Below are 15810 nucleotides of genomic sequence, written 5' to 3' on the forward strand. Positions count from 1 at the left end.
GCAGGATTTCACCAAGTGTTCAATTACCTCAGAACTCCTCCTTACAAGGTATCACTCCTGTAAGCATTTTCTGGTTGACGAGTCTCCACGGAAAATCTGTCAGTTAATGATGACTGCCAGTTAACTGCTAGGTTTTGTTAAAGTTTTTAAATATGCAGATTAACATACGAACATAAGAACTAGGAGCAGGCCCATCGAGCCTGCTCTGTCATGCAATACGATCATGGCTGGTCTTTTCATGGGCTTAGCTCCACTTACCCACCCGCTCACCCTAACCCTTAACTCCTTTATTGGTCAAAAATCGATCTCTCTTTGCCTTAAAAACATTCAACGAGGTAGCCTCAACTGCTTCATTGGGCAGAGAATTCCACAGACTCACAACCCTCTGGGTGAAGAGGTTCCTCCTTAACTCAGCCCGAAACCTGCTCCCTCTTATTTTGAGGCTGTGCCCCCTCGTTCTAATATCACCTGCCAGTGGAAACAACCTCCCTGCTTCTATCTTATCTACTCCCTTCATACTTTGATATGTTTCCATAAGATTCCCCCTCATTCTGCTAAATTCCGATGAGTAAAGTCCCAGTCTAATGTTGGCTGCAGTGTTGTGGGGTTTGTCAGTGCATTCTGATCATTGCCTGATGTGACCAGCTGAAGATGCAAAATTATTGTTTCTACCCTGCAGTCTTTGGGACTTCTGACCCATGTACACCACCCCACCACTGAAATTCATACACCTCACTTGTGTAACAGGAAGAGCTTGGCCAACACCACTTTTGCTAGCTTCACCTTTACCTTCCAGGGTAATCTGAGGAGAAGCCAGAGGTGATGACCTTTGAGCCCTTCCTGAGGAACGATGTGGGCAGGGTAGCCATCATGCTGGCTTTGATACGTCCTATTTCAACATGGCGCCTGTGGGGAGAACAAATGGTTTGGAATCTATTAACCTGTTTGCAGATGAGGCCAACCCTATAATGCATGGAAAGCAGCTTTTGAGGTGCAGTAGTGGTGTTCCTACCTCTGAGGCAGGTTCAAGTCCTGAATAGGCTAATTATGATTATCTACCGTGGTGATTGGAATGAGGTCAGCCAGGTGTCCTCATAGAATCTGAGTTCATAGATTGGAGCTATTAACCTGGTCCAATCAGGGAGCCCTGGCTGACCAATATAACCGGGAGATTTTGCCCTTTGATGTGAAGGGCAGTGCTTGTCACTGGCCACTCGGGTGTTTTTCCCAAAAAAAAAGAGAAAAAAAAGAAAAAAAAGAAAAAAAAATAACCGGGAGATTTTGCCCTTTGATGTGAAGGGCACTGCTTGTCACTGGCCACTCGGGTGTTTTCCTATCTTCCTGGTGGTGGAAATTGAATAAAGATCCGTGCACTTTGTGTCCTTCACTGTGTCTCCCACCTACACACACACAACATGGGTGTGGGGGAATAAATAAGCACTACCGCAGTTAGGCGGTAGTGTGGGGGTAATATTTTTAAAAATTTTTTAAAATAAACAGGAAAAAAAAGAAAACAAGAGAAAATAAAATAACCAATGAGATTTAGAATCCCCTCAGTTTAGGGGACTGACTCTGTGCTGGCGTAATTGGACATGACCATGTACATAGGAAGGTGAGAAAGGACATCTTTTGGAACCCCAGGCTCCTGTCCCATGTGATACCTTGCCATGATGTCACAGTTCTTTATACACATGCTCAGTAGCTGTTTACAGATTAACTCTTCGTTCCACAGCAAGATCATTAATCTCAATCCAGCTGACATCAATGTTTGATTTTCAGGACCTGCTGAGCAGCCGCTTCAATTTTATTGACTATCCCGAGGACTGGAACAGCACAGACCAGGAGCAGGAGCCATTTCCAAAGTTCAGCAGGCGCCGCTGCACCAAGGTATGCCTTTCCACAGCCAGGCACATTGCTCAGTGCCCCGGTGCAGTTATTTCCGGTCCCCACTCCACCATTGAGGACCTTCAAACTTGACTTCCAATTGACAACTGCGAGCTCACCATCCCCTTCCTAAGGGCACCTGGATTTGAGCAACAAATACTGGCCCTCCTGCCAGTGATGCCCACGTCACGTGAACCAACAAATTGTAAAGACTGTCATTGAGGAAGTGGGTTTTGAGTTCACCGTCCTGGGGGAGAAAAGGGGAATCAATTGTGGAACGGATACTGGGCAGGTTTATAGAATCCCTACATGTCGAAGTAGGCCATTCGGCTCCAACCCTCCAAAGAGCATCCCAGCCAGACCCACCCCATCCCTGTAACCCCGCATTTCCTGTGGCTGACCCAATTAACCTGCACATTCCTGGACACTCTGGGGCAATTTAGCCTGGCCAATCCACCTAACCTGCAGATCCCTGGACACTATGGGGCAATTTAGCACGGCCAATCCACCTGACCTGCACATCTTTGGAATGTAGGAGGAAACCAGAGCACCCGGAGGAAACCCACACAGACACGGGGAGAATGTGCAAACTCCACACAGACAGTCACCTGAGGCTAGAATCAAACCCAGGTCCCTGGCACTGTGAGGCAGCAGTGCTGACCACTGAGCCATCCAAGTTGTATTTGCTCTGGGCCAGGAGGCAAGTGACCAAGTTGAGGATGTATTGTCTAAAGGTCAAAGAGGAAATAGTTTCAACAACGAGCGACCTTGTGGACGTAGAAGTGAATGATGTTAATAATGAACAGGGCACGAGGCCCAGTGCTCCATCCAGAACCCCTTGGGCTCTTGTCTTACTCAGCAGTGGCTAACAACTGGTTAGACAGAGTCCAGACCATATGGTTTTCGAATCACACCACCAACGCCAACCCACTGATTACTTATTCACTGTATATATTTATGTTATAGATACACATATATAGTTGGTTCATTCTCACCCAATCCCTTAACTAACAAATAATCATCACATGGTCCTCTGTTCCAGTTGATGCCCCAGCCAGACCCTATGAGATTATCACACTCTGGGAGTGGAGTCTTGTGGTACAGTGGTAGTGCTTTTACCTCTGAGCCAGGAGACCTGTGTTCAAGTGCCACCTGCTCCAGAGGTGTGTCATGACATCTGTGAACAGGTTGATTAGACAAATATGTGTAACATTGTGTGTTACCTGATACAGTCCAAGGTGGAAGCTGGAGTGAAGGATAAGGCTACATAGCCTTAAACAGCGAGAACTCTTTCAGCTTGTGAAACAGAAAGTAACTCCCCTCTCTGCTTCTGCCATTGAGTCTTAGGGCACAGAAACAGGCCCTTCGGCCCCACCCGTCCATGCTGGCCCGGTTTCCTAAACCGAACTTGTCCCATTTGCCTGCGTTTGGCCCATATCCCTCTAAACCTTAATAAAAGCTTAAAGAACCACGGAGGCTGGAAAACAGAAACAAAAACAGAAATTACTGGAAAAGCTCAGCGGGTCCGGCAGCACCTGTGGAGAGAAATCAGTTAAGTTTCGGGTCCGGTGACCGTTCCACTACAACTTTCCTAATCATGTACCTGTCGAATGTCTTTCAAACGTTTAGCTGTACCTGCATCCCCCACTTCCTCTGTGTGCACCACCCTCTGTGTGCAAACGTTAGCCCTAAGGTCCCTATTGGATCTTTCCCTTCCTGCTGATGAGTTTAAAAAGGCTTCAGTGTACCTTGGGCACCACTACCAAGACCAACATTTGATGCCCATTGCTAACTGCCTCACCGCCATTCCTCAAGGGATGGGCTACAAATGGGCCCCTTTCCAAGAACGGAATATTGGTGCGGGACTGTAACTGGTAGGAAAACAGAATATTCGGGTTCAATGTCTAAACTCCACCTTCTTCTTTCATTTCAGAGATTGGATTCGTCATCAACACAGAGCAGGGATCTTCCAGGTACAGTTGGTGACCCTCATGACTGACAGCCAGTGGCAAACATTGACGGGATATAAATAGACAAAATACATTGAATATAAATCCATCCCTAATGGTGGGGAGAAGGTCCTTAGGCAGTGCAGTTGAGCGCAAGGACAGTGGATAAAGAGGATGGTCACTGACAGCCTATTTCTCTCTTTCTCCATGACCCTGAAACTTAGAACCCTCCACCCTCCCCTTCTAAGTGCCTCAAACCACTCCTGTGCAATCTCTGGTCCTGGAGGGATTGCTTGTCCTCTGGCAGCTGCCATGGTCTCCATGGTGGTGTTGCCGAGAGCGAGGTCTGCCGGCTTAGTTTTCGAGCAAAGGCCCCAACCCTCTGGCTGTCCTCCACACTGCCTGATTAGACCACGCTGGGCCTTGTTCTGAAGAGTCAGCTTGGTTTCCTCGTCAGTTCCTTTCAGCAATGGATGAGACATCCGACGAAAACCGAGGAATGCATCCCGAGTTCTCATTCCTTGACCGAGCGGTGCGTTTCCAAACATATGGCATGCTCCTCGCTACAGGTTGGTTTTGGGCAGGAGTGGTTGGGGAGAGGTTGCAAAAGGGCTGCAGGCAGGATGTGGCTCGGATGGTGGAATCTTGTGAGAGATTGGAAACAAGGTTGGAAAACCCTGTTGAACTTGTACTAGAGGAAGAATCTCCAGGAGTAAAAAAAAGCTCAGCGCTGAGACTAAAACTTCTCCGGTTGAGAAAAGAAGTGAAGAGAAATAAATCCTCAATCACTAAAAATCACTTTGGACTGTTTCCCCATGAGATATTGGAGTGTTTACTGAAAGATCACTGTAAACTATATGTGAAGTGTACTTTTGGTAGTGCTGACGGTAAAAGGGGAAGATGTTGTCTTATGCATTATGAGCTACTTGCCAATAACGTGTTTAGTCAATGGTGCTTTTAGCCTTTTACTACAGAAGAAGTCTTAAAACAAGGCATTTTATTGTGTTGACCTTTCACCTATTGACTGGAAGGTCGAATTTCTCTTTTAAGATCGTCATAGACATATACAGCACGGAAACAGACCCTTTGGTCCAAGTCATTTATGCCGACCAAGTATCCTAAATTAATCTAGTCCTATTTGCCAGCACTTGGCCCATCTCCCTCTAACCCCTTCCTATTCAGATGCCTTTTAAATACTATAATTGTACCAACCTCCACCACATCCTCTGGCAGCTCATTCCATTCATGCACCACCCTCTGCGTGACAATGTTGTCCCTCAGGTCCCTTTTATATCTTTCCCCTCTCACCTTAAACCTATGCCCTCTAGTTCTGGACTCCCCAACCCCAGGGAAAAGACCTTTGTCTATTTATCCGATCCATGCCCCTCATAATTTTATAAACCTCGATAAGGTCACCCCTCAGCCTCCGACGCTCCAGGGAAAACAGCCCCAGCCCATTTAGCCTCTCCCTATAGCTCAAACCCTCCAACCCTGGCAACATCCTTGTAAATCTTTCTGAACCCTTTCAAGTTTCACAGTATCATCCCTATAGCAGGGAGACCAGAATCACACACAATACTCCAAAAATAGTCTAACCAATGTCCTGTACAACTGCAACTTAACCTCACAACTTCAATATTCAATGCACTAACCAATAAAGGAAAGCATACATTGCTGCCTCACAGCGCCAGAGACCTGGGTTCAATTCCCGCCTCAGGTGACTGACTGTGTGGAGTTTGCACATTTTCCCCGTGTCTGCATGGGTTTCCTCCGGGTGCTCCGGTTTCCTCCCACAGTCCAAAGATGTGCAGGTTAGGTGAATTGGCCATGCTAAATTGCCCGTAGTGTTAGGTAAGGGGTAAATGTAGGGGTATGGGTGAGTTGTGCTTCGGCGGGTCGGTGTGGACTGGTTAGGCTGAAGGGCCTGTTTCCACACTGTAATGTAATGTAATCTAATCTAAAGTAGTTTATCTACCTGCGACTCCACTTTCAAGAAACTGTGAACCTGCACTCCACGGACTCTTTGTTCAGCAACACTCCCTAGGACCTTCCCATTATGTGCATGAGTCCTGTCCTGATTGTATTGGTCTCTATGGACCACGCAACAACCTATCAGTGAAGAGCGAACAAGCTGGGAATCATGTTTATCGAAAAGGTTGTTGGGAGTGTGTGGGGAGTGTATTTCCAGTTGTGTGTGTGATCAAAGGTAGAGAACATAAAGATAACAAAATCAACGTTGAAACCAACGGGGGTTTTAGGAGCACATCTTCACTGACACATTGGTTCGGATATGGACTTGCTACCAGAAGGAACAGTCGAGGTGCATCGTTTAGATACATTTAAGGGGAAGCTGGCTGAGCCTCTAAAATATCTGAATCAAAGCAAAATACTGTGGGTGCTGGAACAAGCATGCTGGAGAAACTCAGCAGGTCTGGCAGCATCTGTGGAGAGAGAAACATAGAGTGAATGGTAAAAACAATGACTGCAGATGCTGGAAACCAGAGTTTAGATTAGGGTGGTGCTGGAAAAGCACAGCAGTTCAGGCAGCATCCGAGGAGCAGGAAAATCGACGTTTCGGGCAAAAGCCCTTCATCAGGAATACAGGCAGAGAGTCTGAAAGGGTGGAGAGATAAGTGAGAGGAGGGTGGGTGTGGGGAGAAAGTAGAATAGAGCACAATGGTGAGTGGGGGAGGGGACGAATGTGATAGGTCGGGGCCGGGGGGAAGGTGGAGTGGATAGGTGGAAAAGAAGATAGGCAGGTAGGACAAGTCATGGGGACAGTGCTGAGCTGGAAGTTTGGAACTGGGGTGAGGTGGGGGAAGGGGAAATGAGGAAACTGGTGAAGTCCACATTGATGCCCTGGGGTTGGAGTGTTCCGAGGCGGAAGATGAGGCGTTCTTCCTCCAGGCGTCGGGTGGTGAGGGAGCGGTGGTGGAGGAGGCCCAGGACCTGCATGTCCTTGTCAGAGTGGGAGGGGGAGTTGAAATGTTGGGCCACGGGGCGGTGTGGTTGATTGGTGCGGGTGTCCCAGAGATGTTCCCTTAAGCGCTCTGCTAGGAGGCGCCCAGTCTCCCCAATCTGGAGGAGACTGCGTCGGGAGCAACGGACACAATAAATGACATTGGTGGATGTGCAGGTAAAACTTTGATGAATGTGGAAGGCTCCTTTAGGGCCTTGGATGGAGGTGAGGGAGAAGGTGTGGGCGGAGGTTTTGCAGTTCCTGCGGTGGCAGGGGAGGATGCCAAGATGAGAGGGTGAGTTGTTGGAGGGCATGGACCTGACTAGGTAGTTCAGAACTAGAATGAATTCTGAAGAAGTCATATTGGAATTGAATTGTTAACTCTCTTTCTGGCCCCCAGACCTGCTGAGTTTTTCTAGCATTCTCTGTGATTGTTAGCCTAAGACATGTTGAGGCAATGAAGAGAGTTGATACATTTTGGGGGGAGGAGGGGTAGAATTATAGGGGCAGGCAGGAAAGGAGTTGAGATGACAATCAGATTGGCTTTGAACATGTCGAATGAAGGGGCAGACTCAAAGGGCCAAATAGCCTTCTCCTAAGTTTCATTTTACATATGGTAAAGATTAGGAAGATATGTTGATAGGGTGAGATGAATCAGCTTGTGTTGGAGCATGCCCAGTTTGGGCCGAATGGCCTGTTTCTGTGCTGTAAGTCCATTCTGTGTAACATGTAGTGTTGCTATAGGCTGTGGAGATGGTTGGCTCTCTCTATGGCCTTAGACAACAGTGTGTGGCACAGGATGACTCAAACAACGGAGGCGAGTGGAGCAAAGGGAGAGCAGTGGGAAGGGGTGGGCGCAGACAATCGTGAAGGAAGAGAAAGCAACACGATTTCCTGGTTACTTTGTCTCTGGACAGGGGGAGAAATATGTGAAGGCTCTGTGGCTTTAATAGAGCTTGTATCTAGAGTTGAAAGTGTCATGGGCTCCTTGTAACCCTTTCATCCCTGGAGCAAGACAGAAGCAACGTTAATTCAACTTTTCTCAATATCCTGTAGGCAGCAGACACACACACACACCCACACATACACACAAACACACGCACAATCACAGACACACAGGCACACACACCCACTAATGCACACACCTACTGATGCGTGCGCACACACACAGTCACACAATCACAATCACACACACACAGTCACACAATCACAATCACACACACACAGTCACACAATCACACACACACACACAATCACACACACACACAATCACACACACACAATCACAGACACATAGGCACATACACCCACTAATGCACATATCCACTGATGCACACACACACACACGCACACATACATACACACACATACATACACACATACACACACACACGTGCACAGAGGCACATGGACACACACACACACTCACTAACTCACACACACACACACACACACACGAAGATGAATATATAAATACACACACAGGCACATCCATAGACACAGACAGACGCAGACAGACAGTTTGGGAAGCAGAAGGGACAATTAAATGGGTCTGGGGACGGGGCTAGGGTAGTCAGAGCAACCTATGCTTGACGAGCCCACAGATGGTGGTTTCCTCCTGCACTGAGCCGACGGATGTCTCAGTTTACAGTGTGCTGACAGCTGGCAGCTGAAGCGAATCCAGGACGCAAGGCTGACTGCGTTTTTCTGTTAAGTCAGTTTGCCATCGCTGTGCTCAGCAATCTGTCGCTGAGGTGCACAGTAGCAGCAGATGCCTATGATGCCTCGATTCCTCAGTCTGTCTGTCCTCAAACCTGTTTGCACAGCTGGTGGGAACTCTCTCTCTGATTCACTCGTGTGAATTGAGTTTGAGCTGCTGCAAGTTAATTACTCTGACTTGACCAGCCGCTGAGACAGACATCCCCACTCTGTAGCAGACAGTGTTTATCTTGCTGATAACTTGAATCGTGCTCAAATATTTCAAATACTCTTGAGCAGCTGGAAAGCACAAACCTGGAGGTGATGCTTTGAGGAAAGGCAGCTCCATTAGTTGTGTTAAACTATATGAAATAAACACTTGTAACAAAATACCAGGCAAAAGCACATCTTACAACCACTTACAGAGTCATTTCATGGTGGTTTCTATGACTGTGAGTGGTGGTGGTGTAGAGGTATTGAATAGAATTAGCTTTATTGTCACGTACTCACATGAGTGAAGTGTTTACAAGTTGCCACTTATGGAACCATCTTAGGTACAAGGTACCCAGGTACTGATTCTTAAATACAAATACTTAGGGATAAAAAATTAGAAAATAACGAAATAAGAAGTCCAGCATTACAAATCGTAGGAATAAATTAGAAAAGTAAAGAAATAAAGTTCAGAATAACAGTCCTTCCAACCCAGTCCACGCTGGCAACTAGCCTCCAGTCCATACTGGGCCTTGACTCCAGGCCACGCTGGGCTTAGGCCAGGAGTCCGAGACCACGCTGAGGCCGGGAGTTTGAGTCCATGCTGAGGCTGGCAGTTTGAGACCACGCTGAGGCTGGCAGTTTGAGTCCACACTGAGGCCGGGAATTAGAGATGACGCGAAGGCCGGGAGTTTGAGTCCACGCTGAGGCTGGGAGTTAGAGACCACGCTAAGGCTGGGAGTCTGAGATATGTCACTGGACTAGCAATACCCAGTCCTCTGGCCAATGGTCTGATTTAAATCCTACCCTAGCAGCTGCTGACATTTGAATTCAAAAAAGATATTAAATACAAAGCTAGCCTTGTGTAATTATCATTTAGTTAATGGGTGATAACGTGTTTGTAGGTTATTGCTCCTGTTAGGGTAATTTGAATTGCACTTTTCATTAGCTCCTGACTGTGAGGGGTAGTTATGGTTGGGGCTGTTAGCTCAGTTGGCTGGATGGCTGGTCTGTAATACGGAGTGATACTAAGAGCATCGGCTGAGGGTACCATCAAGGGCTGTCCTCAGTCTCTCCTCAGTCTCTTACCTTTGGTGTGGTGACCCTCAGGCTAATCCACATCAGATGTCTCCCTCTGTAATAAGAGGGTAGGACTACGGTGATTTAGCCTTTTTACAATTCAGTGGCAACGTCAATGGACTAGCAATTTGTACTCCGCATGGTGAAATTTGATTGCAAGAAAATGTGGAATAAGGAGTTGGCCTCATGGAAAACCATGTAGCTACAGTCAATTGTCCCAAAACCCATCTGGTTCACGAATGTTCTTCAGGGAAGGTAATCTATCATTGCCAGGAAAATTGGACACGTGGTTGGAGAATTAACTTGAGACGGGAAATTAGATTCCCTACAGTGTGGAAACAGGCCCTTCGGCCCAACCAGTCCACACCGCCCCTCCGAAGGGTAGCCCACCCAGACCCGTTTCCCTCTGACTAAAGCACCAAACACGATGAGCAATTTAGCATGGCCAATTCACCTGACCTGCACATCTTTGGACTTTGGGAGGAAATCGGAGCACCCGGAGGAAACCCACACAGACACGGGGGGAATGTACAAGTTCCACACATACAGTCGCCTGAGGCGGGAATCGAACTCAGGTCTGTGGTGCTGTGAGGCAGCAGTGCTGACCACTGAGTCACCGTGCCACCGTATTACCAGACGGATCCCAGATTTCTGAAAGGTTTTTAGGAAGGGTCACTGGACCTGAAACATTAACTCTGATTTGTCTGCACAGACGCTGCCAGACATGCTGAGCTTTTCCCAACTCTGCTTTTGTTTCTGATTTCTGAGGGATTGAAATGGTTCCGGGGCAGGTGGTCTGGAGACTTGAACCATCACAGGGAGATTTGCTGCTGTTGTTGGGGAGAGTTTAAACTAGCTTCAGGGAAAAATTGTCTGGTATGGATTCTTTAAAATACATTTTTAGAGAATTATTACATAGTCTACAGCAACTGCATTCCTTCAGGCAGTTAAACCCCCAGGGTAGGGGAATGCAAAACCACAGGTTTAGGGTGAGAGGGGGAAGATTACAACGGACCTGAGAGGCAACTTCTTCATGGTATGTGTATGGAATGAGTTGTCAGAGGAAGTGGTTGAGGCTGGTATAATGACAGCATTTAAAAGGCATCTGGATGGGTATATGAATAGGAAGAGTCAAGATTAGAGTGGTGCTGGAAAAGCACAGCAGGTCAGGCAGCATCTGAGGAGCAGGAAAATCAACGTTTTGGGTAGGAGCCCTTCATCAGGAATGGTTCCTGCCCGAAACTTCGATTTTCCTGCTCCTCGGATGCTGCCTGACCTGCTGTGCTTTTCCAGCACCACTCTAATCTTGACTCTAATCTCCAGCATCTGCAGTCCTCACTTTCGCCGATATGAATAGGAAGGCCTGAGAGGGATATAGGCCAAGTGCTGGCCAGTGGACTAGATTAGTTTAGGATATCTGATCGGCATGGAAGAGTTACACTGAAGGGTCTGTTTCCATGCTGTACATCTCTATGACTGTATGATCTTTGATGTTCTCATAGATACATCACTAAAGGCTAAGGTACAAGTTCAGTGAGCTACTAAGAAAGTTAATTGGAATGTTAGCCTTAATTGAAAGAGCATTTCAGTCCAAGAATGTGAAGTCTTGCCGCAATTATGTTGAACCTTGGTTAGGCCCCACCTAGAGTCCTATATGCAGTTGTGGTCTCCTTACTTTCGGAATATCTTCCTGCCATAGAGGGAGTGCAATCAAGGTTCACCAGATTTGTTCCCGGGAGAGTGGGACTGTCCTATGAAGAGACAGTGGACAAACTGGGCCTGTATTCCCTAGAGTTTCAAAGAATGAGAGGCTATTTCATTTGAACCTACTAAAAGGGATAGACAAGGAGAGGTAATGGCATGGTGGTATTATTATTATTATTATTATTATTACAAATTAATTCAGTGTTTCAGGTCATGATCTGGGGACCTGGTTTCAAATCCCGTCATGGCAGATGGTGGACTTTGAATTTGAATTCAACAAAAACAAAATCTGGAATTAAGAGTCTACTGATGACCACAATTCCATTGTCGATTGTTGGAAAATCCCATGTCATTTACTAATGCCCTTTAAGGAAGGAAATTGCCATCCTTACCTGGTCTGGCCTCCATGTGACTCCAGACCCACAGTGATGTGGTTGATTCTTAACTACCCTCTGGGCAATATCCCCATCCTTTGAGTGAATTTGAAAGGAAAAGGTGAGCTGGGGAGTCTACAAGGAGGGGACCATCATTTAATAATAAGGAGAAAGCCACTTAGGACTGAGATGAGGAGAAATATTTTTGTTCATAGGGTTAAGTAAAATAGTTTTCTTGAGTATGTTTAAAGTAGAAATTGATAGACTTCCAAATGCAATGATTTGATGTGATATGGAGATAATGAGGGAAACTGGCATTGATATCTTCGATCATTATGATTGTAATGAATATAGAACAGGTTCATTGGGCTGAATGGCCTGCTCGTGTTCTTATGATACCATGTTCCTAACCTTATCTAAATATGATTCAAAACCCTCTCAAACGCTGAACTGCTCTCTGAAATGGCCTTGCAAGCCCCTCAGTTCAAGGACAACTAGGGATAAGCAACACATGTCAGCCTTACTAGTGATGCCTATACTTCAGATGACAAGTGTGACCCCTGACCCCTGCCCAAAACCCTCTACCCCAAATGTCTTTTAGTTTATTGTCACCGAATGAGAAGTCAGGCTCCCATCTAGCTGTTAGATTGTGAGCTGGGAGGGATTAGGATCTGCATTAAAACCACCATCTGAGATAAATGGGGTCAGTTTGAATGTCAGAAACGGACAGGACTGGGTGTAAAGGTCATTTTCTATCCTATCCCACCTCATCCTCTCATTATACCTGCTGTAAATCCACAACTTCATTCAGTCCTGTGGAATCCCACCTTTTGAACTGAGTTAGAATTGATCCCAATTTCTCCTGAAGCCGATAGCCCTGAAGGATTGTTCAGAGAAATTGGATATATCAATGCAGCTGACTACAGTATATGAAAAGCCTACATAAAGTCATACAGTGCAGAAACAGACCCTTCAGTCCATGCCAACCAGCTATCCTAACTTAATCTGGCCCCATTTGCCAGCTTTTGGCCCACATCCCTCTAAACCCTTCCTACTCACATACCCATTCAGATGCCTTTTAAATGTTGTAATTGTACCAGCCTCCACCACTTCCTTTGGCAGCTCATGCCATACACGCACCACCCTCTGCATGAAAAGGTTGCCCCTGAGGTCCCTTTTAAATCTTTCCCCTCTCACCCTAAACCTATGCCCTCAAGTTTTGGACTCCGCTATCTTGGGAAAAAGACTTTGGTTATTCAACCTAACCATACCCTTCATGATTTTGTAAACTTCAGTGAGGTCACCCCTCAGCCTCTGACGCTCCGGGGAAAATAACTCCAGCCTATTAGTCAGTGTATTGAGTATAGGCGTTGGGAGGTCATGTTGCAGGTGTACAGGACGTCGGTTAGGCCACTTTTGGAATACTGTGTGCAATTCTGATCTCACCCCTCAGCCTCCGACACTCCAGGGAGCAAAAAGCCCCCAGCTTATTCAACCTGTCCCTGTGGCTCAAACCATCCAATCCTGGCAGCATCCTTGTAGATCTTTTCCGAACCCTTTCAGGTTTCACAACATCCTTCCTGGAGCAGGAAGAAAAAAACATTGAATGCAGTATTCTAAAATGCTGAGAAATTATTAAAAAAAAACGAAACCCACTTGATATCAATGCAATGAATTATTTTGTAAACAACGACATGACTGAATTACTAAGTGACAATAATGACAACAGCAACATGTCTGTTTCTTTTTAATTTTCTAGTGAGTGAATATGGCGAAGAGTTGTCCCCAGTGGTAAGTTTCCACAGTGTTCAGTGTGCATGCTTTGTGCATTTAATGCATTAGTTGGACTGTTTCCATTTTAATTTGGTCCTTGCGTGATTTTGAAATTTTCATCCTTGTTTCGAAGTACCTCAGTGACCTCACCCTTCTCTATAAACACCTCCTGGTGTACAACCATCCAATGGCCACTGTGCTTCCCTCCACTTGGTGCAGCTTGACCATTGTCAGTGTTAATCTCTCCATTATTTGTTGGGCGTGCCTTCAATTGCGTGGCCACATCATCAAAGTTGACATCTGCTTCTTTCCCACTTTTAAGGGGTGGCTCAGTGGTTAGCACTGCTGCCTCACAGCGCCAGGGACCCGGTTTCAATTCTAGACTGTCTGTGTGGAGTTTGCACATTCTCCCTGTGTCTGCGTGGGTTCCCTCTGGGTGCTCCGGTTTCCTCCCACAGTCCAAAGATGTGCAGGTTAGGTGGATTGGCCATGGGAAATTGTCCATAGTGTTCAGGAATATGCAGGCTGGGTAGATTGGTCATGGGAAATGCAGGTTTATGGGGATAGTGGGACCGAATGGGATGCTCTTTTGAGGGTCAGTGTGGGCTGAATGGCCTGTTTCTACGCTGTAGGGATTCTGTAAAAGACGTTCCTCAAGACTCTTTCACCAAAGCCCTTGGCCATCTGCATTAACATCTCCTCTCTGTGGCTCGATGTCAAGCTGCTGTCTATGAAGCTGCTGTAAAGCATGCTGGGACATCTAATGTGTTGAGTCCAGGAGGCTGTGGAGAGTTGAGTTGACAGCTAAGTTGCTGTTCCTCAAGTTAACTCGTCCCTGTCCCCTCTTCCCCCACCCTCCTTCTACTCTCGTAAAACCCCGGGGCAACTAGATAAGGACAATAATTTACATTTCTATCTTCTTGCTGTTTTGAAGAGAGATCAATTCCGCCTGAAACTCCATTTCTGTCACGCTGCAGGACTTGCTAAGTATTTCCTGCAACTTTTGTCTTTAACTTCAGATTTCCAGCAGCCCCAGTGTTTGGCTTCTGTGTGCAATCTGAAACTCAGGCTGCATCACAGTCTTCCTAGCCTAGGGATCCTTTTGGTTCCTCAGAACACAATTATCCCAGCTATCGGAGAAGTCCACTTTGCTCTAATCAATAATAAAGGCTTTTTGTATGTGTTAACTCCCTCTTGATTCATGACTTATTTGCTTTGAACTTGATTCATTGAAACAGGAGAGTTCTCCATTGATTCTTTAAGTTAACAAGCTTGACACCATCCAGGACAAAGCAGCCCACATCCACAAGCATCCACTCCCTTCACCACCGATGCTCAGTAGCAGCAGTGTGTACAAGATGCACTGCAGAAGTTCACCAAAGATCCTCAGACAGCACCTTCCAAACCCGTGACCCTTCCATCTAGAAGGGTAAGGGCAGCAGATACATGGGAACGCCACCTGCAAGTTCCCCTCCAAGCCACTCCCCATCCTGACTTGGAAATACATTGCCGTTCCCTCACTGTCGCTGGGTCAAAATCCTGGAATTCCCTCCCTAATGGCATTGTGGGTCAACACACAGCAGGTGGACTGCAGCTCACCCCCACCTTCTCAAGGGGCAACTAGGGATTGACAGTAAATGCTGGGCCCAGCCAGTAACGCCAGCATAGCACAAATGAATGAAAAAAGAAATGGGGACAATACATACATATGGAGTCTTATGGCATGCATTATACCCACCAGGTGGGTAACCATGGACCAGAGAACACTCTCGTCACCTCTAATCAGCGTGTCAGAAAGTTCTGAGGAAGGGTCACTGAACCCAAAACGTTAACTCTAATTTCCTCTCCACAGATGCTGCCAGACCTGCTGAAATTTTCCAGCAATTTCTGTTTCACAGCATCCGCTGTTCTTTTGAATCAAAGAATAGAATCCCCACAGTGTGGAAACAGACCATGTGGCCCAACAAGTCCACACTGGCCGTCCGAAGATATCCCACCCAGACACAATCCCCTACCCTATTATGTTTTTACATTTTTCCCCTGAGTGAGGCACCTAACTTACACATCCCTGGACACTGTGGGCAATTCACCCTAACCTGCACATCTTTGGACTGTGGGAGGAAACCCATGCAGACACGGGGAGAATGTGCAAACTCCACGCAAATAGTCACCCAAAGGC

At 46.6% G+C, this 15810-nt stretch overlaps 1 protein-coding gene across 2 annotated transcripts in view; it reads left to right on the forward strand.

Annotated features, from left to right (window-relative positions):
* LOC140489274 (caspase recruitment domain-containing protein 11-like) overlaps nucleotides 1-15810 on the forward strand; it is a 122795-nt gene that overhangs the window by 67860 nt on the left and 39125 nt on the right. For both annotated transcript variants that reach the window (XM_072588643.1, XM_072588644.1), the window contains 3 exons: nucleotides 1780-1887; nucleotides 3818-3857; nucleotides 13618-13649. In XM_072588643.1, coding sequence (XP_072444744.1) covers nucleotides 1780-1887; nucleotides 3818-3857; nucleotides 13618-13649 — 180 coding nt within the window. The remainder of the gene's footprint in view (nucleotides 1-1779; nucleotides 1888-3817; nucleotides 3858-13617; nucleotides 13650-15810) is intronic.

This window comes from Chiloscyllium punctatum, chromosome 18, assembly GCF_047496795.1.
Source record: "Chiloscyllium punctatum isolate Juve2018m chromosome 18, sChiPun1.3, whole genome shotgun sequence".
NCBI lineage: Eukaryota > Metazoa > Chordata > Chondrichthyes > Orectolobiformes > Hemiscylliidae > Chiloscyllium > Chiloscyllium punctatum.